At 41.5% G+C, this 22181-nt stretch overlaps 2 protein-coding genes across 5 annotated transcripts in view; both read right to left on the bottom strand.

Moving 5' to 3' along the window:
• Window positions 1–1065: 1065 nt before the first annotated feature.
• Window positions 1066–4423, bottom strand: hsd17b7 (hydroxysteroid (17-beta) dehydrogenase 7). Its single transcript, XM_044200812.1, has 9 exons — window positions 4283–4423; window positions 3779–3985; window positions 3538–3630; window positions 3230–3344; window positions 2188–2382; window positions 1957–2070; window positions 1770–1826; window positions 1602–1700; window positions 1066–1504 (listed from the first exon to the last, which is right to left on the bottom strand). The coding sequence occupies exons 1-9, from the start codon at window positions 4315–4317 to the stop codon at window positions 1364–1366; spliced, it is 1056 nt and encodes a 351-aa protein (XP_044056747.1). The 5' UTR covers window positions 4318–4423; the 3' UTR covers window positions 1066–1363.
• A 161-nt stretch (window positions 4424–4584) lies between these two features.
• The window catches only part of ddr2a (discoidin domain receptor tyrosine kinase 2a), a 30621-nt gene continuing 13024 nt past the window's right edge, over window positions 4585–22181 (bottom strand). For 3 of the 4 annotated variants that reach the window (XM_044200803.1, XM_044200802.1, XM_044200804.1), the window contains 16 exons: window positions 20934–21047; window positions 14189–14291; window positions 13290–13521; window positions 12844–12991; window positions 11666–11768; window positions 10919–11102; window positions 10574–10814; window positions 10408–10473; window positions 8518–8654; window positions 8195–8405; window positions 7853–8085; window positions 7598–7725; window positions 7235–7432; window positions 6896–7130; window positions 6567–6716; window positions 4585–6486 (listed from right to left, as the gene is read on the bottom strand). In XM_044200803.1, coding sequence (XP_044056738.1) covers window positions 6364–6486; window positions 6567–6716; window positions 6896–7130; window positions 7235–7432; window positions 7598–7725; window positions 7853–8085; window positions 8195–8405; window positions 8518–8654; window positions 10408–10473; window positions 10574–10814; window positions 10919–11102; window positions 11666–11768; window positions 12844–12991; window positions 13290–13521; window positions 14189–14291; window positions 20934–21015 — 2574 coding nt within the window. In that variant the 5' untranslated portion in view covers window positions 21016–21047 and the 3' untranslated portion in view covers window positions 4585–6363. The remainder of the gene's footprint in view (window positions 6487–6566; window positions 6717–6895; window positions 7131–7234; window positions 7433–7597; window positions 7726–7852; window positions 8086–8194; window positions 8406–8517; window positions 8655–10407; window positions 10474–10573; window positions 10815–10918; window positions 11103–11665; window positions 11769–12843; window positions 12992–13289; window positions 13522–14188; window positions 14292–20933; window positions 21048–22181) is intronic. The other variant, XM_044200805.1, reaches the window with a different exon arrangement.

Below are 22181 nucleotides of genomic sequence, written 5' to 3'. Positions count from 1 at the left end.
ACTTGCGTTATATTTATGAGATTTCTACTATGTTTATTGTTTTGCACCAAAATACCAAAACAAATTCCTTGTATGTGTAAACCTACTTCTGATTATTGAATGCAGTATTTAATTAATAATCAATTGATTGTGCAAATACGTCGTGTTTCTTCCTATGTGGCAATCCCTTTACACTCCACATTTACTTACCGGTTGGATTTCACTGGATTTAGATACGATTTATCCTCAAATATTAAGGTGAGTTTTATTAAGGAGTTTAATAATATGATATTGTTATAGCACAGCCCAGAGTTGCTGCGCAATGTTCATTTTGTTTAATAACATTAAAATGGGGTTATTCCACCTACAGTTTGTCTTGTGTTTTATTTCTCACAGTTGCCATAATGGCCACTTAAACTGTACAATTAGTTCAAGGAGAGAGGTTTATTTTCTGATTATCTCTATGTCAAGTTTCTGAACTGAGTGGTGCTGAAGTGGCCCTACCCACACGTTGCTGCCAGTCGCACTGCTCGACGCATTTTAACTCAACTGACTGTTATTTCTGCGCCATCCAAAGATGACATCTCCAGTCACCAAAGCTATGATAGAGTCCTACGCGCTCATGGTCATGGTCATGGGCACGTTTTTCGTCTATTTCTGCGGGATGGTGTGGGCTTTTTGCAACCCGAAACTGAGCGGAGCAGAGGAGGAGTGTGGGACCGGGAAACAAGCAGGGGACCACGGGGACGACTGCTGGGTTTACGCCTCAAATCCTCCAGCGGGAAATGTCAGGTGCGCCTGTACGCATCTGCCGGCACCGCAGTACACCGCGGAGGGGCTCACACAGACCACTTATGTAAACTTTTGGGATGATACTGATAGTCTGCTGTCAGACTGCACTACATTTTGCCGTGAGGATCATGGAATTAACAACCAGATTGGAGATAGTCCTTCCTGGACCGCATAGGCTGAAAACTTGGTGACCTCGCCTACCATCAATGTCTGCGTATCTGCAAAACTGTGTCGTTCTCCTCATATAATGTCATACTTTACGGAGTGAATGGGCTGCAAAGAAGTGGGATTAAGTGGATGAAAACAGGCAATGCTCAGTTTTATTGTAAACTCTTTCCCAAACCATCATAACATGTCCTATAGCAGACATTTTATTTCCTGATACAGTTAATAAAAATGGAAACAGTAAATCAAACTTAAAATGCTTATAGTCACTGTAACTTGTTTTGGAATTTCTGCTGTGAATGTTGCTGTGTCAGGCAGAGGAGTGTTATTTTGGTGAAGGTCTGACAGCCAGTATGTGCATGCTGCTCCCAGGTGGCCTGCGAGACAGGAATAAAATACTCTCCATCCCAGAATTATGTGATATGCATCAAGATGATCCAGGTCCTGCAGGACTGCCGTGAACATGCTGGGATTCTTTTAGTTTTTCCTTCACTTTCTTCCTCACTTCACTTTCTAGTTGCAGTAATGCCTCAAACAGAGCCTCTGACGTTTCCAAATCGATATCCATCTGCAAAGCAGAACAGAAGAAACAAAACTCACTACGTTAACTATTTTACAAGACTATTCAAACTTCATTTTAATGGAGAGTATTTTTTTTGCCATACCTTACGTGGTTGTGTGTAGTTGTTGCCTAGCCCAGATGTTAAGCTGTGGTACTTGGCTTGAGGGTCCAGTGATTCAGGCTTTTGCCTAAATAGCCAGAACTGCAAGACAGAGCATCATTGAATTTGTACTAAACTATGTATGGAAATTTGAAAATGTGTTTAACCTACCAGGGCTTCAGCTCCATTATAAGCAGTCAGGGTGAAAGTGTTGGTGAACATTCTTATCTGAGATCATGAAAGAAAGATGCATTCAGATACGACCAGTTTGATATTCTTCTTACATCCATCGCAGCAAAAAGACAAACACGACCAACTGGTGTCTGTCAATAATTTGTACTGTCGGAGTTGCACTCACAAGCCAAAAGACAGGCATAAGCAGGGTCCAGAGGAAGGCTGGGAAGGAGGGCAGGATACCGAAGGTCAGACTGGTCATTACAAAACCAGGACAAATGACGGATGAGTACAAACCCTAGAAAGCACAATGCAAGCAGGCTCACAGTCATCAACATCATGGGAGGTAAAAACAAAAAGAGTTCACCTTGCAGGCACGGGTGATACACAGCATGTGAGGTGTGTTAGAGCCGACCTGTTTGTTGTAGTGTGTGTTGAGCGCCAGGCTGAGCAGGTCGGAGGCATATTTGGAGGAGCTGTAAGGTTGGGTGCCTCTCTGGTGCTGTATGTCTTCAAGGTTAAAAGCTGACCGGTGAGCGTTGCTGGAGGAGGTCCAGATCAGCTGAGAGGTCTGGCCTGCATGGCACAGAACTGGTTCCAGCTCCCTGATCTGGGCCATAACAGAGGAGAACACGCAGCATTACAATACTCATTAAAAAAAACAACATCTTAACAAGTCAGTAAAGCTTAGTTTCAGCCTTAAATAATACGTTTTCATAAAACTAAGAACAGTTGCACACCTGTTTCAAACTACAGTTAGTTTGCCTTGAAACAAGGCAGAAAGAGGCAGATTGCTGATTTCAATTAAGAAAATGTTACTTAATTTTAGAAACTTGATTTGTGTGAAAAACAGGTGACATGAATGCACTTTTACACATCTACATCTTAAACTAACCGGTTAAGATATAGATTATAAGCGGTAATGACAAAGACATCTCTTTCCACGTAGAATCTACATAAGTTCTTTCAGATTCCTTAAACTAATCAGCAAAGTTAGTTCCAGCAAAACTTAACTTTACTGAGTGTTTCAAAAAGACCTTACCAAAAATATTATGTGTCACTTTCACTCCAGCTGTCTAAGAAAGTGTTTTCCTGTCTAAACTATGTTTGAATACAGCAGCAAAGATGGATTTTTAACAGTTGGAAGTCTAATCAGGAACTTTGTGAGGGTTATATGTCAGAATTCATCTGCAACCGCACAGCAAGCAGAATACTGTCCGCAGTGACCTTGTGGCTAGAACAGTACACGCTGTTAATTTTTAATGAGCATCGTTGCTAAGTGACAGACAGATATAGTATCACCTGTATTTATTCATCATCCATCAAGGGTAAACAGCTGACAAGAATTACTCTCCCTGCAGAAAACTGAAGGAAATATGGTTTTGTATTCATGTATTCTATGTGTGGGTCAGACCATACTGCTAGATAATTCAGTAGCCAAAATAGCAGTCACTCACTAGTAGGAAGTGACCAAAGAGGTTGGTCGCGAAAACTTCTTGCAGGCCATCAGGGGTGACGCAGTCCTTCTGCGTCAGAATCCCCTCACCAGTGGCAAACATGGTGATGATATTGCTGCAATAAAGAGGTTATAAAATCTGAGCTCTAGAAAGGCAGCATGGGAAAGAGATGTTTGAAATAAGCAATTTTAAAATAGATACTGTATATAGGCTGTTCGTGTCAAAGTATGGAGCTCAGTAATTTGGAATAGCAAGTCAGGTGTTTCTAATACACACATCCAGTGTAGCATGTAAAATCAACGAAGTACCTGGAGAAGAGGCCTTTGAAAAAGGCTTTAACATCAAACTGTGGGTTCGGCATGATGCCTGCGTTCAGGTAGAGGTAGTCCAGCCGGTTATACCTGCAGTAGACACCAAAGTCACACATATTCAGTTCTGTTACATACATAAAACACACGTGTCTAGAACATAACCTGCTCTGTATTGGTGACTACTTGAGTATGTGAATGTGCATTTAACTGCCATGCTGCTGTGAGTCTATCCTCCCACCTGAGTTTGACCTCCTGTGCAGCAGTGATGATGCTGCTGATGCTGCTGGTGTCCATCTGCAGGAGGGCCACCTGGGCTGTGGGGTGAGAGGTGAGGAGGGCAGAGCGAGCAGCCTGAGCCCTGCGCATGTTCCTGCAGGCCAGACAAAGCTGGAGACCCTCTGTGTCCTGTGAGAGGAGGCGTTCACACAGCGCCAGGCCAATGCCACTGCAGGGAAACACAAGTGTACTGTAATACCTATTATCACTGCCAAGACATAGGTGCTACAAAGTTTACTTTGATTACATTATTAACCAAAATAATCTAGTTTATTCCACATACATTTACTGCATATGAGAAAAGTATGCTGCCATTTGGATTAGGACTCATGAAAAGGAGATTTCAGCTAAAAAGTCAAAAGATTCCATTAAAGATCTTGAAGAAAGGTCTCTGGTGTCATGAATCCATTGCACTTAAGATGCCAGACTTGAGGTTTATAGTAAAAACAATAAATACAGCCATTACCTATTTGCTCCCGTCACCAAAACCACCTTATTCATCTTTTCAGGTCCAAGCTGGAAACAAACTGCATTCAGAAAACACAAAATTTACTGCTAAATGTTCTTTCAAAGCAACAAGTTCTGTGCCTGGTCCACAGAGTTTTTCCATTCCTGTGGAGTCATATTCGTCACTCCGCCTCCATGTTGTGATTGGACACTACAGCAGAACTCAGCCAATAAGGTCCCGATACCAGTCGGCTCAGCTTCAAGGACCACCCACACAGTATCAAATATTCAGTACCTGAATAAGAGCTCTCAAAGACAGAATTCCTTGTTTAAATTTTATTTGTATTTTGTCTATCAATGTACAACTTTTGTTTACAACGTATATAAAAACATTCTCACTGAAAACCAAACATTTGAGTACAAATATGTAATAAAACTAACCATGAAATTTGTCAGGGCATTACATTTTTTACAGCTATACATCTGCCATTTACAACACAGGGGATTGTAAATGCCATGAAAAGATTTCTCTATCCGATGGGAATCACCACATGCTTCACAAATACCCAAATCTGTCTCCTAACCGAATATCATATTTAACCTTCTCATACAGATTTTTAGCCTAGATCGCAAAACACAGAAAATACCATGCAGTAGGGCAGACATGAGTGTCTTTTATGTACGAGGTAAGTGGGACAAAGGCCTCTGATAGAGGATAGAGCCTGTAAATATAGCTGAACAGTGGTATGCAGTATGAAGTTCAAGCTATCAGAGTTATACACAGAAATATGCCAGAAAAGAAGAAAGAATCCAGCATACAGCGATAAAAGGAAGAACAAACTGACTGCAGATAACTAAAACCTGTAGATGAGTCATTAGCTGTGTTAGATAGTTTTCATTAGCTAATATAAACTAATCTGAAGCAGTCGTACCAATTCCATCGATAGGCTGATTATTCCCATTTCCTCTACATTCCTGATTTAAAAGGCAATATACTTTCTTTGTCAACTGAGACAAACTTTAAGCAGATATGCATTCACTCGTTCGACACCTACAACACACTCAGTAACATCTTCCCAACGATGCCGACTGTAAACACACACACATTCCTGATAAGCTGCTTACATCTGATCACTTATCAAGGAGCTTGCTGCTGATATTATTATAATACAGTCTGCAGTGGGAAATAAAAAATATTCTCAAGCAGTTTGCTTGGTTTTTAGATCCAAAATGTGAGCAGGAAAGTTACAAAATCAAATATGATACAAACACGTCAATTAAAGAGCATATTAATCCACAAATATATCAACAAAACTCAAACACATATGAACATATAAATATTAATACAAAATATTGCTATTTGAGATTTAGACTTATCTATTGAAAATACACAGTCATATACACTTCATGTTCAAATCACCACACAAAAACTGCAGGGAGATGAGAAAGACTGAGTTACTTGATATTTCCTTGTTATTCTAAACGTGGAGTTTGTCTGAGAAATTGAGATGAAATGTAACAGTAATGGTCCCCCCTCTCTACATTCAAGCAGTCTTCCAAAAGAAAACACAAGAAAGTTCTTCAACAATGTTGCATACGTTTGATATCAAACACTGTAACATGGGAAATTCGAACTCATATTAAAAAAATGAAATTAAAATACATTTTCAAAAGTGCCGAATGTCACTTGCTACATTTCATTTTGGTTTCCTCATCACAACCAATGCCACAACCAAACCTTAATCACGTTTCTGTGTGACTTTCGGGGTTGGTGTACTATGAAACAGAATAGATTTTTCTAAAAATACCTGTATGTCTATAAAACGTCTTAGCCAACGTAACTGTGCTAAATAAACTCAAACTGACACACACCAAAAGTCTCTGGTAGTCCATCGCTGTAGTGTGTAAGTCCATGAAAGAGTGTTTCCCAAATTGTAGCTTGGAGCCCACAGGTGGCTCTCACCCTGTTTCTCTACTGAAACAAGATAGCTTAAACCTGGATTGTGTCTGAAATCATGGTCTACTCTTGTCATGCACCATTTCTTCCAGAGATGAGCAGACTGGGAATCACTGTCTTATACATGCCCCGTCTTAAGGCTGCTATTCCAGGAGGGCTCGGTGTATTTCCTGGAAGGAGGGCCGTTCCTTTGTGTTCCTCCTCCAGCAGCTCAGCATGATCTTGTAGAGCGAGTCTGGACACAGCACAGGCTGAGGCAGGTAGATCTGCACGACAGGGAGCAAGAAATTAAGCCAGGGATTCACAGGTTTTTATATGTGGAGGAAACGTTTGTAACAACACTCACCTGTCTTTTCTGGTCCCTGAAAAACTCCCCTGTGTTTTCTATCACCTGCTCATCAGTGAGCTGAGAGTAAGGTTGCTCCTTGCAGAAGTTTAGTATCTCCCACAGGGTCACCCCAAAGGCCCACACATCGCTAGCTGTGGTGAACTTTCCCTACACAAGAAAACAGTGATGAGCACATTTTCCTGCACAACCTGCAAATCTGTTGGTTAAATTCCAGGATGTACACACATAAACGAAGGGGAGGCTCACCAAATATGTCCAGAAAACATTAAATAAAGGAATTTTCTCTGTGATAAAAGTCAAATCTTTCATTAAGTAGTGGTCCTTACCAGCAGGATGCTCTCCCATGACATCCAGCGTATCGGCAGTACCGCTCTGCCCTGAATGCGGTAGTAGTCACCACTGTACAGGTTTCTGCTCATGCCAAAGTCAGCTATCTTTATCGTGTAGTTTTTGCCCACCAGGCAATTCCGCGTGGCCAAGTCTCGATGAACAAAGTTTAGAGAGGAGAGGTACTTCATCCCCGATGCTATCTGAGCGGCCATGTAGCATAGATTATTGAAGCTGGAAAGGACAGATAAGAAACCGTGTCATGCGTAGGGTACAGACAAAAACACACACACAAACATATACAGCCATCTCTTACGTGTGTGTTCAACACCACTCACCTGACAGTAGGTGCATTGCTGAGCATGGCAAGTTGTCCCTCGGGTTCGTGGCGGGACAGAAACTGGTTGAGATCGCCATTCTCCATGTACTCTGTGATCATACAGAGAGGGTCGCTGTAGATGCACACAGCTAGCAGACGAATGATGTTGGGGTCCTTCAAGCGTGACATGATCTTTATCTCTTTCAGGAAGTCATTCCTACCAAAAACACAGTAAGTAAGTGACTTACTTTTCACAGAGAGAAATCAGAATTATATAAACTTTTTTTTTCATTTCAAAGATTTATTTTCAGTTTGAGGCTAAAAATGAGGTAGGTATGTATGAGTATTTGGTGCAGATCACTCGGGCATCTAGAGTCGATACCTTGCATTTTTGTTGGCATCTGAACGGAGCATCTTCACAGCCACTAAAACTGGCTGGTCCTCAGGGATGTCAAATAAAAACTCTTTATTCATGAACTCCTGCATTCCCTCTGCCTCACATAGGTGCACCTGAGAGGAAGAGGAAACAGAAATGAGAGAGAGGAGAGGAGGAATACAATATTTAGAGCTTCACTTGTGCCTTAAACTTATCTAAAGCTGCAAGAAAAGCTGTTGAAGCCTGGCGAAGAGCACACACCTCTCCAAACTGGCCCTCTCCCAGCTTTTCTTTGAAAGTGAGCAGTTTCCGTGGGAACTCCTCCACTGCAACATCCTTCCCTGACAACAGGTCCATAGTTAGTGCAGGGATGGCATATGTGTTGCTTCCAGTCACGCCTTGCAGGTTCACAATGTCTGCCTCTGCGTAGTGAGGGACGCCATCTTGGGCTACAGTAGATGTGGTTGATTTAGAAGCTGCTGTGCTGGTAGAAGCTGGAACACAGTATGGAAAACTGTAACTAGGAATCTCAATAAGATAAGGGATGTTGATCATCAATTTAAATGGACAGGTATATGTAAGCAGACGTGTGTGTCCACCTACCAGGCTCCTCTGAGCTTTGAGCAAACTCCGGCAGCTTACATATGAGGCGTGATGGCTCCTGGTAGTCGGGACCGAGGGGGAAGATGCGCTCATAGGTGGAACTAGACTCCTGCTCACTGATTGTACTCGACTGGTTGTGGTTGTAGGCGAACGTCTCACTCTGTATTGACAAACTAGCAGTTAGTTCATCATCCAGCATCCGGCGAGAGGCCTAGAATGAAGGATGTGGGGGGTGAAGGAACAGATCTGACCACCTCCCGAAAGAAGACTCAGGAATCTCAATGAAAATGCACAACATCACTTAGCAGCGGTGATGAGCTCACCTTCTCCAACATCTTCTGCCACACCTGCCTCCACAAGATGATGACAATGATGGCCACGAGGATGAAGATGATGGCCACTAAACAACCAATCAGAATCCTGGTGTTGCTATCATCTACTTTGTGCGTGGGGTCGTCTTCTGTGGAGGGAACAGGGAGAGACACCTCTTTGAGATGGAGACTGTACTGTCTGCATGCATGTGTATGTGTGTATATATATATATATATATATATATATATATATATATATATATATATATATATATATAGATAGATAGATAGATAGATAGATAGATAGATAGATAGATAGATAGATAGATAGAAATATAAGTATTTGCCAGTCTAAATAACTAGACTGAGTCATAGTTTAGAATTACAAAAAAAATAAATGTTAAATAAATAAATGTTTGTGAAATGTATGGCAAAAGCAGGATAAACCTTGGTCACAGCAGGTAGTGTGACTTGTCAAACACGTGTAACTAATAACACTAATATTGGCTTTATTCCATTTAGCTGTGCCAAATCAAGGACCCTGCAGTTTTGCATGCTGACACACCTAAATGTAAGAGCCAATTAATTAATGTTATTAGTTCCACCTGTGCTTTTCCTGCTATGACAAGTTGAAATATCTGCTGTGAGAAACCTCCATTAAAAGGTCCAGTATGTAACATTTAGGAGGATCTAGTGTATAATCACCTGAAAATAAGAATTGTTGTGTTTTCATTACCTTAGAATAAGCCGTTTTTATCTACATAGGGAGCGGGTCCCCTTCCACGGCGGTCACCATGTTGCACCACCATGTTTCTACAGTAGCTCAGAATGGACAAACCAAACGCTGGCTGTAGATAGGGCCATTCGCGTTTTTCGCAGGTTTTGCGGCCACCGTAGTTGCTCCTACACGCTTGGAACGGGAGGGTGAGGCGAGCGGTATTCAAATAGTTGCAAGATCACCGCTAGATGCCACTAAATCCTACATACTGGACCTTTAAGGCCATTATCAGGACCATGGAAATGTTAATTACTCTCTCGTGCTCTCTTTCTATTTTGTTGGTTTGGAGAAGAAAAGCAGCACGGAGCCTCCCGCATGACAGACATGATAGTTGTATCTATGAGAATGGCAGAGTTCAGACTCTCACACAGACTTTATACACACGAAAGGAAAACATCACTTCCACCTTCTCAGACTGTTGCTAAAGGACAAGAAGTGGAAAGTGTGAAGAGCTATTTTCATTTTCTGCATAGGTTACATTTTTTTTAAATACTGAAACTTGATGGTGTTATTTTACAGATCAATAATAGAATCTGACCTTCTCACTGATTTGTTGGTACATGTACTGGGACCTTAAATGTGCAAAACAGGAATCAACTGGGCAACATTGCCATCATAGCAAATCTATCCTCTCTTTAAGGAAATCTATTCCATGTGCAATACATGCACACACAGCTTAGCACTTTATCTTATCTCTGTTCTTACTGTTGCAGTTTTTCTTTGTATTTATCACATGAACCTTTTATTGTGGTCTGTAGTGTGTATAGTACCTGCACTTTTAATGTCTTCAACTGTCTTATTCCCTTCTCTTGCTCCCTTTTTATGCTGTCATTCTGCAGAAAGAATTTCCTCTTGTAGGACGATAAAGATCTGAACGGAAGTGATTTCTTCCTGCTGATGCACTGACAGTATTTTTCTGATGACATCACGTCAGTGTTTATTTGTTGTGTTCTGCGTAACAACTAAGGTTGTTGATAACAAAAGATGCCATATTGTTATTTGTCATGCATGTCACAAAATGTTTCATTGAATGTGTATAAGTCTTTATCAAGTGTGTGTGTGTGTGTGTGTGTGTGTGTGTGTGTGTGTGTGTGTGTGTGTGTGTGTGTGGAGTGATTACTGACCTGGTTGTATGTTAGGGGGTGGTCCCGTATTGGGTGGAACCAGCGTGTTATTGTACATGGCTGTATCTGAAAGGCCAGATGGCACAGAGCTGATCAGAAATTCATTGTTCATCTTAAATCAGAAGGCCTCAAAACTGACTTATGCACAGTTCTTTAGTCTATATACCTGACTGGAAGGTGATCTCGCTGAACAACATCCAGGCATCAGCAAAGTAGAACTGGCACTTGATGGCACTGGCCATGTGATTGGCCAGGTTGACGGTGACGAAACGGGCGCTGGGATTCTTCTCGTCCACCACAGGGCTGAAGGAGAGCGGCGAGGCCTCCCAGTCTGCTTCAGAGCGGAAGTAACACACCACCTGGCGGAAGGCCTTGACATACCTCGAGTACATGTTGTTGCAGTGGACCTGGTTGCAGATAATGGGACATGGGGAGACTTTTAGTCCTGATGAGAGATGTAAAAACTGAACACTGGGGGGAAAATATTAGCTCATATTATCAGGAGTCTCACCTTCATGGTGGTAAAGTTTCGTATGCGGTCAAACTCAAACATGATTTCAACATATCCACTGGGGAAGCTCTCGTTGTTCCAACCCACATAGTCATACCCGGGCCACACGTTGTAGACGTGACTGTGTGTAAAATCATCCAGACCGCACACTCCATCAGTCAGCTGGCCCAAACCCTCTGTCATACTGAAAAGCAGAGGGGGAAAAAAGTGTAAAAAAGGCAGAAAACACAGAGGAACATCCTAGCAACATCCTTTATCTTCAAAGGTAGCACTTCTGGGAAAAAGTTTTTATGGCACAACCATTTCACACTAGGTGGCAGCATTGTAAAACCAATTCCTCACTTCTGCTGTTGGCTGTGATATTGTAATAAAGGCCATTTTCTTTTCCCTCTGCACTGTTGCCTTGACAGAGAGAAGAAAGCCTGCCTGTGTCATGGAGGATATTATTCACCTTACCATAATCCAAACACTACTATCAACAGAAGACTGATTGGTTCATTCCGGTTTTTAAACTTCATGAGCATGGTTGACTCAGTCGTTTCCATGAGGTATTGCCTAACAGTAAACCACATGACCCACTCACCACTGTCTGTCTCTTTGCTTTCACCATGGTGACCAGGCAACAACAAGGTGAGGGGGGAAAAGTACTGACGAAGGATGAGAGCAATGATGAACCAGTGTAGTGTTGTGTGAAAAAGGAAGGAGGAGTTGATAATGAAACACACACAGCAACACACACACACACACCTGTGGATGACAGCTCCATCATAGACAGAGTCGTTGACATAAACAGGGTATGCAGGCAAGCTCATCTGCTCTCCTGCTGGAGCGTTGTATGACACAAGACCATCTGTAAAGCAAAGAACATTATACATCTTTTAGATTAAATAATCCCATAACATCATTCCAAACTCATGCTGTGCAGAAAAGCATTGCTCAAAACCATGGAAGTTTGTCAGAAAATTGTAATCCTACAGCTACCAATATGTCAAGGCTTTGTGACACTTGTCTCAGAATGACAATCTGCTTTCCTGTCCACAAAGTTTCAGCTATCAAAGAATGTGGACTTTCTGCTTTTCTTATTATTTACTTTTAGTTTTTTATACTTCCATTCAAGCCAGCTAAAATATTCTCATTAACAGCAAAGGGGAAGCACAAGAAATAAACAATCTAAATGAAACCGCACTTTCAGCCTTACATTTTAGCGAGCTAAGCACCAGTGTTGCTATGAAGCCCTTAAAACGGCTATTGCTTTCTTGTTTGTTTGTCTGTTTTTTTGTCTTCTTCTACTTTGATTGGATCTCAAATTTCAGCAGGTTTCCATACTTAAAAATATTTGAAATTTTGGTTCATGCATTTTTTTAGACACCTGAAAAAATCTCCACATATTTGTTATGGCCATGCTAAACAATTTTGCTCACAAGACCCATCAAGTCTGCCTGACAAACTTTCTACCATATTGAATTGTTGAACTGTCGAAAAACGTCCCTTTGTTCCTTTATACTCCTAACCTAATTGAACCAAATTTAAATATGAGCATGGGAACCTTGTGAAAAGAACAAAAGTAATAGGGTGTTTAAGTACTGCTCCCTAAGTGGAAGCAGTAACTAACAAATGCCAAGTGCACATATAAAATCTGTGATTTTCAGCACTTTTCAGAAACAAAAATACAAAATGCTTACACTTACAGGTAATATTGGGAACATTTTCAATATTCAGTCAGTGATATGATTATTGTAGTGTACATCATTGTTTAAACATTGTCCTGCTTGTTATAAAAAGGTGACAGAATCAGCTTCCTATCTTTATGGGCTCAAAGGTCAGGACTGGTGCCTCAGCTCAGCCGTGACCTTTGATCCCCACATCCGTCCTTACATGTCCTCTCTCTTATCAGTCTTTTCCTTTCTACCTCAGCCACCTCTTACCCAGCCATTCACAGCCGTAGAGCTCTACTCTCATGCAGACGTTCATGGAGTGGTCTGTGACGGGCATGAAGCGGACGAAGCGAGCGATGATGGGCGGCTCGAGGTCCTTGAGTACAATGTCGTAGGCGTTCCTGTTTCCTTCAATCACCTGCACGTAAAACAAACATGCCCTGACCTCATGAAGGAGCTCACTAATGTTTGAGAACGATTGAATCTGCAAGTCAAAGCCTCCTTATGTAATTTATAGATAATGGGGAATTAATTAATCAGTACAATATACAACTATAAACACAGTCATACCAGCTATAAACAATGACAGGCCATAAAAATATGACCTGAGGGCAGATGATGAGTATCAGTACACAGTGCATCTTTATCAGAAGTTTGTTATAAAGGTCAAAATAGATTATGTTTAGTGTAAAGTACTGACTGATAGGTTGACTGACCTGTTTGCCTTGCCTGTTCCTCCACGAGATCCAGCGGCTTCCATCACGGCTGTACTTAATCTTGTACATCTGGGCGAACTCATTACCGATGCCTCCCGCATGGCGACCCTGGGTGCCCACAAGGGTGATGAAGTGGAGCGAGCGCAGGTCAATCTGGAGGAACTCCTTCAGGCTGTCTGGCTCGACTGTTATCTCTGGACACCACGCGCCGTCGCCCTCCTCGAAGTCCAACCTGGGAAAGAGACAGAAAAGGAGGGAGAGGGAGAGGGAAAAGATGAAAAAACGGTGGGAGGATGTTCATATTAGAATTACAGCAGGAAAGGGAAAAGAGTGAGGGAGAAGAAAAATTAGGACAGGATGGAGAGGAAAAGGTGAGAGGAAAGTAAAATTGAGTGTGGTGGTGGATTTCAGTTCTTACAGCCTGTTATAAAAACACCTCAGTGACAGCCTGCTTCGTAAATTCATCTTAAAGTGTTAATTTTGGGCAAGGGGCTGGCAGGGAAGAGGGGGAGCTGGGCGAGACTGAAAATACCGCCAGGATGGATGGGGAAAGTGTATTACATCATTATCCTGATACTTACTGAAGGCCACCCAAGTTCTTCTGCACACACAGACACACACACACACACACACACACACACACACACACACACACACACATACACACACACAAATGCCTCCTTAATTATGTGGCTGTAAGTAGAACTGATACCCCAGTTTGTGGCTTACTGCAAATAAACAGGCACAGGCACCTTACAGAATAAGCCACCCACACACACACTTATTATCAGGGTAAACATACGATGAAGCACATGTGTGAGAGTGTGTGTCTGTGTGTGTGTGTGTGTGTGTGTGTGTATGTGTGTGTATCTATGCATGTGTATGTGAGAGAGACCTACCTGCCATATCTAGCAGCGGTGGACTCGGACCACTGGCTGGAGGCAGAGATGTCCTCGTCCTGTATCTTCCCTCCTGACATGCCCAGAGGATACCGACACACACCTGAGACACAACATGTTTGATTCAAAGACCAGAAGAAATAAACAGACAAGTAGATGAATATGAAAACTGTCATGAAGGTCAACAGATGAATGTCCACTCAGTGCCCTGATGTGTGTTTAGCCATAAACACTCATCTTGTATTTTACCAAGAGAGGGAAGTGACTTATAACAAGCGCTGTTGTTAATGAGTAGCTTTTTTGTTTGGTGCTTTTTTGAGTACATTTTGAAAGCAATAGTTTAACTTTAACTTACTTGTAAGTCCATTTTATTTATTATTTTTGGAAAGGCCAGATGTACAGTAAAGGCTTTGATTATGCTGTTATGACACATTCAGAAAGATATGATATTTCATTTGGTTTCCTCTTTTCCTTTGTCGACAACCTGTGAAAATGACTTCTCATGAAGGAAAGATGGCTACCAGTTTGTGTATCACTGAATTTGAGATGGATCAGTTGGAAGTGGTTTGAGTGATACCACTCACATGTATGTACGCTAAATACGAAGCTACAGCCAGCAGGTGGATAGTTTAGCATCAAGACTGGAAACGGGGACAACAGCTAGCCTGGGGCTAGCTGTTGTCCTAGCTCCTAGCTCACTCATTTTTAACACTTTATATCTTGTTCGTTAACCTGTACAAAAACTGAAGTTTAAAAAAGACAAGTTGTGGTTTTACTAGGGGATACGTCAGTGAGTCTCGTGGTCAACGTGAGGTTACAAGGCAACCAGTGAAGACTCCATGCTATATTAAGCTAAGCTAACTGACTGCTGGCTGTAGTTTTGTATTTAACAGGCAGACATGAGAGTGCTATTGCTCTTCTCTTCTAACTATCAATAAGAAAATGAATTAGCGTATTCTCCAAAATGTCAAACTATTCCTTTAAGTAAAGGCTCTGAATACTTCTTTTACTCCTACTGGTATGGTATATTCATAATGAAATGTTTACTGTCAGGATCCCAAAGTGGTCTTTTGACAATTATTTATGGAATACAGTAACTGTTACTTCAAAATAGCTTATTTTTTATATTTACTATTTTACTTCTACTTGCTCAAGTCCATAACAGTGCTTCTATTTAAGCAGACTTTTCTAATAGTCTATCCACCCCTGGTGTTTAAGGCTACCTGGATTATCACACTCTGAAACATGCGGCTCCCCTCTCTTCTCTCAGACCAACCACAGTGCTGGTTGGCGTTGAAAATTCGAAACCGTACTCAAACATTCACCAGATGCTCTCAGACATTTCTAAGACAGAACTACTTAATTCCCAGCTTCTGTCAAGAAACCTGCAAAATGTGATGGATAGTGCTGGATGAAGGGTTGGGGGTGATGGAAGAGGACTGCACACAAACACACACACCCAAGCAACTACACACTCCTTGCACTAAGATTGTGGTTGCTCTACTGAAATAATAAGCTGGATCCATTCAGTGTCTCTGCCAGTCCAAACAGTGCTGGTAACAAACACATGTACAGGAGTTAGTTTCTGTGTGTGTACGTGTGTGGTAAAACTGGCTAGTTTGAGCCCATCACGCCCCCACTGTGTGGTTAATAGAAGCAATATACCCTCTGTTTCCTGCATGCCCCTCCACCCCCTCATGCTCCTTTTTTTCTGTCTCCTCGCTGTCCTCTCCTCACTCCTCCTGTGTGGTCTCCCCCCTCTCTCTTTTCTTCTGTCCTCTTCAGTGGCAAGAGGTGATGAACGTTAACAGCGTGATTTAGAAAATCTTCATCTCATTAAGACTCAGCAAGCTAGTGGCTAACTGAGCGTGACACAGCCATGACATGGTTATCTATTAACTTTTACACGGCTCTGAATGAACCTACTGATTTCTGGGCATTTCCCAGAGCAAAAATGAAAGGGTACTTTTCCATCGTGCGTTATCTACAGGGTTGGGTTGATCTTGTGTTTTGGCCTAACATTGATAACTCCACCTAACAGGATGTGACCGCTAGTTAGCCTCATTTATGGAGGAAAGAGTGTTTGGAAAAGCTGGATTTCTGTGTATGTGATTGCGTTGGGTCGCGGCTTTTGGTTGAGCTGGAGGCGGAAGTTAAAGGGAGACTGACCCTGTTAGCCTGGCCCCTTGTCTCACAGAAAAACCTTTGAGAAGATGCCAGCAACAGCAGAGCTCGAGGTTCAAGGCCTTCACTGTCCCTCTCTTGCTCTTTCTTTCCTTCTTTTTCTCTCCCCGCGATTCCTCTTTTCTTGATCTCCTCTAAATATTTGCTTAAAAGTCAAGATGTGGAAACCCCTGAAGGTTTGGGACTGGGACTGATGACCTGATACTCTGCTTGCATGTCTGTGCACACAAAACCAGGCGTGGATGCAACCACACACACGCCTGCAGGCTTCGTCTTGGCAGTGACACAGTGACAGCTTGAAGGAGGCACAAACAAAAACTCTTCCAGATGTCTGCATTCGCCTCCTCTGTCCTCCTTTCATCTTGTCCTCTCTAACCTTTGTTCCATGCTGCCCTCTTCACTTCAGCCATCATCATTCATCCCCAACTGTTTACATCCCTCCCCTCCACTCCACTCCACTCCTATTTCTCTCCTCGCACCAGATCGCCTTGGCTATAAGCAGACCACATCAACAGAAATCATCTTACTCTTCTCATATTCTCAGCATATTAGCGGTATCCTTGGCTACATAATTACAAAACCATTTTAATGATAGGTGCGGTGCTCAAACTGCACGTATGATAGCTGTAGTAAAACGCAAATCGTCTGAACCTGCTTCAAGAGAAACATCAGAGATCTCCAGTAAATTATTTCGAATCAAATCAGGGCAGGATAAGATGACAAAGAACATCAATGTTTGAAAATAAAGTGGAAAAGCTGGAATGATAATGACTGGCATCAAGTAGCTGAAATATTGTATCTGTCTTTGGTGCCGTGTTGCAGCCTGGTCCAGAGGTTATGGGGTTTGAGGTGGTTGGCGTTCCTGCACTTGTGAGAGCCAGAGGAACAGCACATGAGCCTCATTCACACAGAGGTAAAGAGTGTAAATAGACATCAACATGAAGAAAGAAATGACCACAGTGCAGCATCTGTCTCCACACCGGGATGACACATAGTTAAAAATTAAAAGCACTCTTAGTGGAAATGCTAGGGTGACTGTGAATGTCATGTGGTATGCGCTGGTGACATAAGTTCTGTAATGTTTCTATGAAATCTTGCTAGAAAAATACAGTGCAACACACACATGCAATGCAACATCACCAGTTTGGGAAAACACAGCAATTGCCTAGGACATAACTGATGAAAATAGGAGTCATTATCAGTCTTTAACCACATCCTCGAGAGAGTGAGAGGGACGGGTTTCAGTATGTCGTGCCGGATGTTTAACCGCTCTTCCAAATGTTGGTTTTTGCTGTGTTTATTTATCTACCCAACTCACTCAGAGGTGACCCCTGGGGTGTTATGCTATGGGGGCAGGCGAGTGTGTTCGTTTGGACGCATGCACATATACACAGATTTACCCCCCTACAAACACACACCACCACCAGCCATCAGGCTCAACATTTGGCCGCAGTATCTAAAAATATCACCCCAGAAAAAGGTGGAAAAATACCAGCCTTGTGTGGTGGAGGGAGAGAGAGAGATGAAGGAGTAACGGACCAAACCCTCTCTCTCACCTCTTGATTTTTACCGCACCCTGACTACTGAAAGGCAGGTTTGTTCTGTAGTGTTTGCTCTCCAACCGCTGGCTCCAACTACATTCACATACACACGCATACATGCTGTGTAGTCATGCAAGTTGATGTTGACAACGGCTACGTGATACCTGTCCATTTGGGCAGCTTTGATTGCGTTGCTTATAAATTTACTTATTACATTTTAAAATGAACGCAAATGCTTCTTTGTGTCAGCCGGATGCATAAATAGGCAACTGTTAGCTAACAAGTTCGCTACAACAACTTTAAAAGGTGATAGTATGCCAACAATGTGTTTACACCTTGCTCTGCTGCCTCCAAGTGACCAAAAAAATTTTTTTACAGTTACATTCAGTCAGTTGCTCTTAACAGTGGAATGTGATCACAACACAATACAGCAAACATGAGGAACGGTGTGTTTTAATTTTGTGATAAAACCATATAATGTTGTAACATGCTAAAACACAGCGTGTAGTAACACAAGTATAAAAAGGTTATAACGTCAGCAAACTGACTCCGTCATGTCAACACACAGCAATATCTATCTAAAGCCACCATAAGCTGGCCATATTAGACCAAGTAAGGTATCTTTAAAATTTTTATTGATCAAAGATCATCTTTATTGCTTGTTATGAATTCAACTTTTCATTTGTAAGAGGAAGATTATTTCTTCTTTCAAAAGTTAGGCTGCATAGTCTCACTTTAAAGTTATTCCAGTGATATGTGATTGTAATGATTCAAAGAGAAGTGCAAATGCATTCATTCATTCACTCGGTCATTCATTCAAGATTTACTCTAAACATCCTCGTGAGAAGAAGCCCTCACAATAATAGTACAGCTTGATATTTGGGTGCTCTGCCCAGTCCTTTTGCTCGTGTCCACACATCCTCCCCCTCCACAGTGAAATAAAGTTCGCCCACTCACAAGTAAAATGGGAAAGACAGGGATGGTATAACTCCATTGCTTGGGAATTTTAAACAGGGGAAAGTTGGCATCTCTCAATATCTCAGCTCTACTAAATTCAGCCATGAATATTTCCAGACTGTGGAAAAATGACCCTCTTCTCAATGCAGCAGAACTAAAGCATTAGACAGAATTATAGGTGGATATATCCTGCTTCCATATATTAGAGCAGGTTGAGATTTGAGCTTTTATTGACACTGGAGGTGATTTTTTTTTTTTTCTAAATAATCGCTGGTGGTTTTTGAGTGAAGAAATCCCTTGGGTCAGATTATAGATAGAAAACTTTGTCTTGAATGGTAAACTTGTTGAACTTTGACCATGATCAGATGCACAAACAGTCCTTTCCATGACTTATGAGTGGTCAAATACTGGGAAACGCACACCATACACACACTCACACAGACACACACAAGTGCTGGAGAGAAAGACAGAGCCTATTTCAATGGACTTTCCTGCTGTCAGAATGTCTGGTATGCATTAGCCACAGACTCCAGTGGGATAGCTGGATCCACAGTATGCGTGTGCATGCGGGTATATGCATGCAAGCACACAAACACACATACTCACAAAAACACAGAAAGAAGAGAGACAAGCGAAGAAAGTCACTCCCACAAGGGTCAAGCACTCAAATCCTTAAGTGTAGTTGAGAAGATGCCTCATAAAAGATGTTTGGTGAAGAATGCTAAATGGTACAAGATCTAAGATTCTGTAGAAAATGTGAAATGTTTTTAAGCATCCAATGTTACATTCACATCTGGTTAAATAGGTCATGAATGTAGCTATTAATATATATATGTGTAAGACATATACATGAAAGTAACCAGAGCATGCACACACCATTTTACTTGAAAACTCCTATAAACGCTCTCTATGATCTCTATCTGACGCTATTTCTTTCCTTGCTTTTTAAAACTCCTCATAAAACTCTCTGTTCTCTCTTTTATTCTGTTAGCTTTGGCACAAATTACAAATGAATGACAAACAGGGAAAGCCAGGTTTTGAGTGTGTGTTTCCACATGACGAATCTGTAAAAATTTTAATGATTCAAGGTACAGGTAAACACTCTAGAAAACAACATAACAACATAACCTTTTGTATGCTTAGTTTGAAAAATGTAATGTTTGTAGTTTTCCTTCAGCACTGTTGACTGATCTCCATTTGAGAGAGCAGAAAACCCCCACGCCTGTCATCGTGACCTAATGTTTGTTTTTATTTTCATACATTCTCACAATGAAACTGGATATACAGTTGAATAACAGCGTAGAATATGATGTCAAAAGTTTTATTTTGAAAGTGGAGGTGGGGTGGAGTAAGACGGGAGGATGTGGAAGTGATCAGGCATTTTTTCCCCCTGTTATTTTTTTCCTTTTTAAACACTGCTTGGCAGAGTGAGGTCTGTGTGACCTGTAAACTCTGTGTTGAACCTTTCTGACAAAACCATCATTAATTACTGTTTAGATCTGAGTAGGCTACATGTCATTCATTATCCTTTCAACAGTAAAGAAAACTCAGCCTGATGACAGAAGCTTTGAGAGTGAAATCATAAACAGTAGCCAGATCAGGGTTTTTACTGGCAAATATCTGCTATATTTCTACAATTTCAACAATAACCAAAAACCTCTCTTTGGTTCCTATTTGAGTGTCTCTGCCCGCCAAATGTTGCTACTCTATTTCCTTGTTAAAAAATGATTGGTCCTTTTTCATTGACATCACAAAAACCACCCGTACAGTGGAGGGAAAGCTGGAGAAAGGCGTGCATGCTGGGATCAAAGAGGCCAAACCAGAGAGAGGGGACCACATGGCTCCCACAAAGCAGCACTTATCCAAAATCTGAATCAGTCGCAGTCTGGACTGGACTGGAGCACCAAACCCAGAACAGTACCCAAAACTCACAAAAGTCATTTTATAGTATTCACAAACTCTTGAATATGATCTCATTGCAGTTGGAGACTTGAATACAGATACCTAAATCATAGCGCAGAAAAATGGGAGATGGAGTTTGCCACTTTCATGACAGCACAGACCTGGGTTAACTTGTGATGTGACGGCCCCTAACAGGTACAGGAGGATGAGCAGGAGGAAGTGAATGTCCCACAGGGGCTTCATCCCAAACACATGCACAGAGACAGGCTTCCAATCTGAAAGACAAGATGGACACAGCAGGTTACACAAATGTGCAATATACAGTTTAATACATAGTTTGACCACAAGACTAAAACTGTGAATAATAGCTCAGTATGTTAGCATGGTGAACGCATTTTATTTTGTATTAACTCATCTGTATTCATGGGAACCAAACATTTGTTTTGATATAAAAGGGGAAAATGGGAGTTTAATTGGAAGCATGTTTTTATTTCACTCAATAAAAGACACAATAATTGCCACCAAACTGAAATTTCCATTTATTTAGTGCTTTATCACTCTGTGAGAGAAGGCCTATTAAATTCAAACTGTGGTGATATTTCAATATCAACCATACAAGACAGAATAGTCTCAGTTCGTATGCAATTAAAATGAAGCTTTTTATTTTATAATTTTACATAATATACACTAATTGTAGGAACAAATGATGAATGGATAAGTGAAGGGACAAACGATGGAGGAAGAGGAGAAAGAGACGTTGAGACACTGAGTCACAGACATGACTTCAGCTGGACAGACGCAGCGCCAACAAGCCGCCTCCAACTGACCACTTAGTCCAACAGCAGAGCAAAACAACTAGTTTCAACTAGTTTCTGTCCACATTTAATTTATGATGTGACTTCACAAATGCAGAGTTAAAAAAACGGACAATCGAGGAAATGCATACACTCTTGGTAACTTCAAATACAACTTTGCTTATTAAATGTTTACAGTGGGACGAGGACGAGTTCGGTTACGCGCTTGAACAGTTTTCACCCACATTAGTAAAAGCTTCCACTTAGTTTGTTTCACTTAAACAGCTTAGTGTAGTTATCTGATCATGACGGAGCTAACGGCTTGGAGAATCCAGCTTGGGCACTTTTACTGCTGCTCAAAGTCTCTGTTATATAACTGAGGTTAGCTTTATTGTTCACACCATGTTAATCACGTCTTATGTAACAAAATTGTGCAGCAAATGGGAAAGGAGACACTACTTATGTTAGTAGAAAGAAAAACCTACAAATCAAGTGTTAGTTTTAAGTTTTCCAATGCTTTCACTATCTAATGGTTTTGTATCTTTAATGTAGTGCAGGCGACAGGCTTTGTGCTACAACTCCAATGTAAATACTAAAAGGCATCACCGAAGCAGG

This window comes from Siniperca chuatsi, linkage group LG6 (genome assembly GCF_020085105.1).
Source record: "Siniperca chuatsi isolate FFG_IHB_CAS linkage group LG6, ASM2008510v1, whole genome shotgun sequence".
NCBI lineage: Eukaryota > Metazoa > Chordata > Actinopteri > Centrarchiformes > Sinipercidae > Siniperca > Siniperca chuatsi.
Note: the sequence above shows the minus strand (reverse complement) of the source record. Positions and strands in the feature narration are given on the sequence as shown.

What these genes read in the sequence shown, in the direction of transcription:
- hsd17b7 (XM_044200812.1), bottom strand. Translation starts at nt 4,317, where the DNA reads ATGAATAAGGTGGTTTTGGTGACGGGAGCAAATAG. An exon ending in TTGGTGACGGGAGCAAATAG is followed by an intron (nt 3,986 to 4,282) that starts GTAATGGCTGTA and finishes GTTTCCCTGCAG; the next exon opens with TGGCATTGGCCTGGCGCTGT. An exon ending in TTCAAAGGCCTCTTCTCCAG is followed by an intron (nt 3,345 to 3,537) that starts GTACTTCGTTGA and finishes TCTTTATTGCAG; the next exon opens with CAATATCATCACCATGTTTG.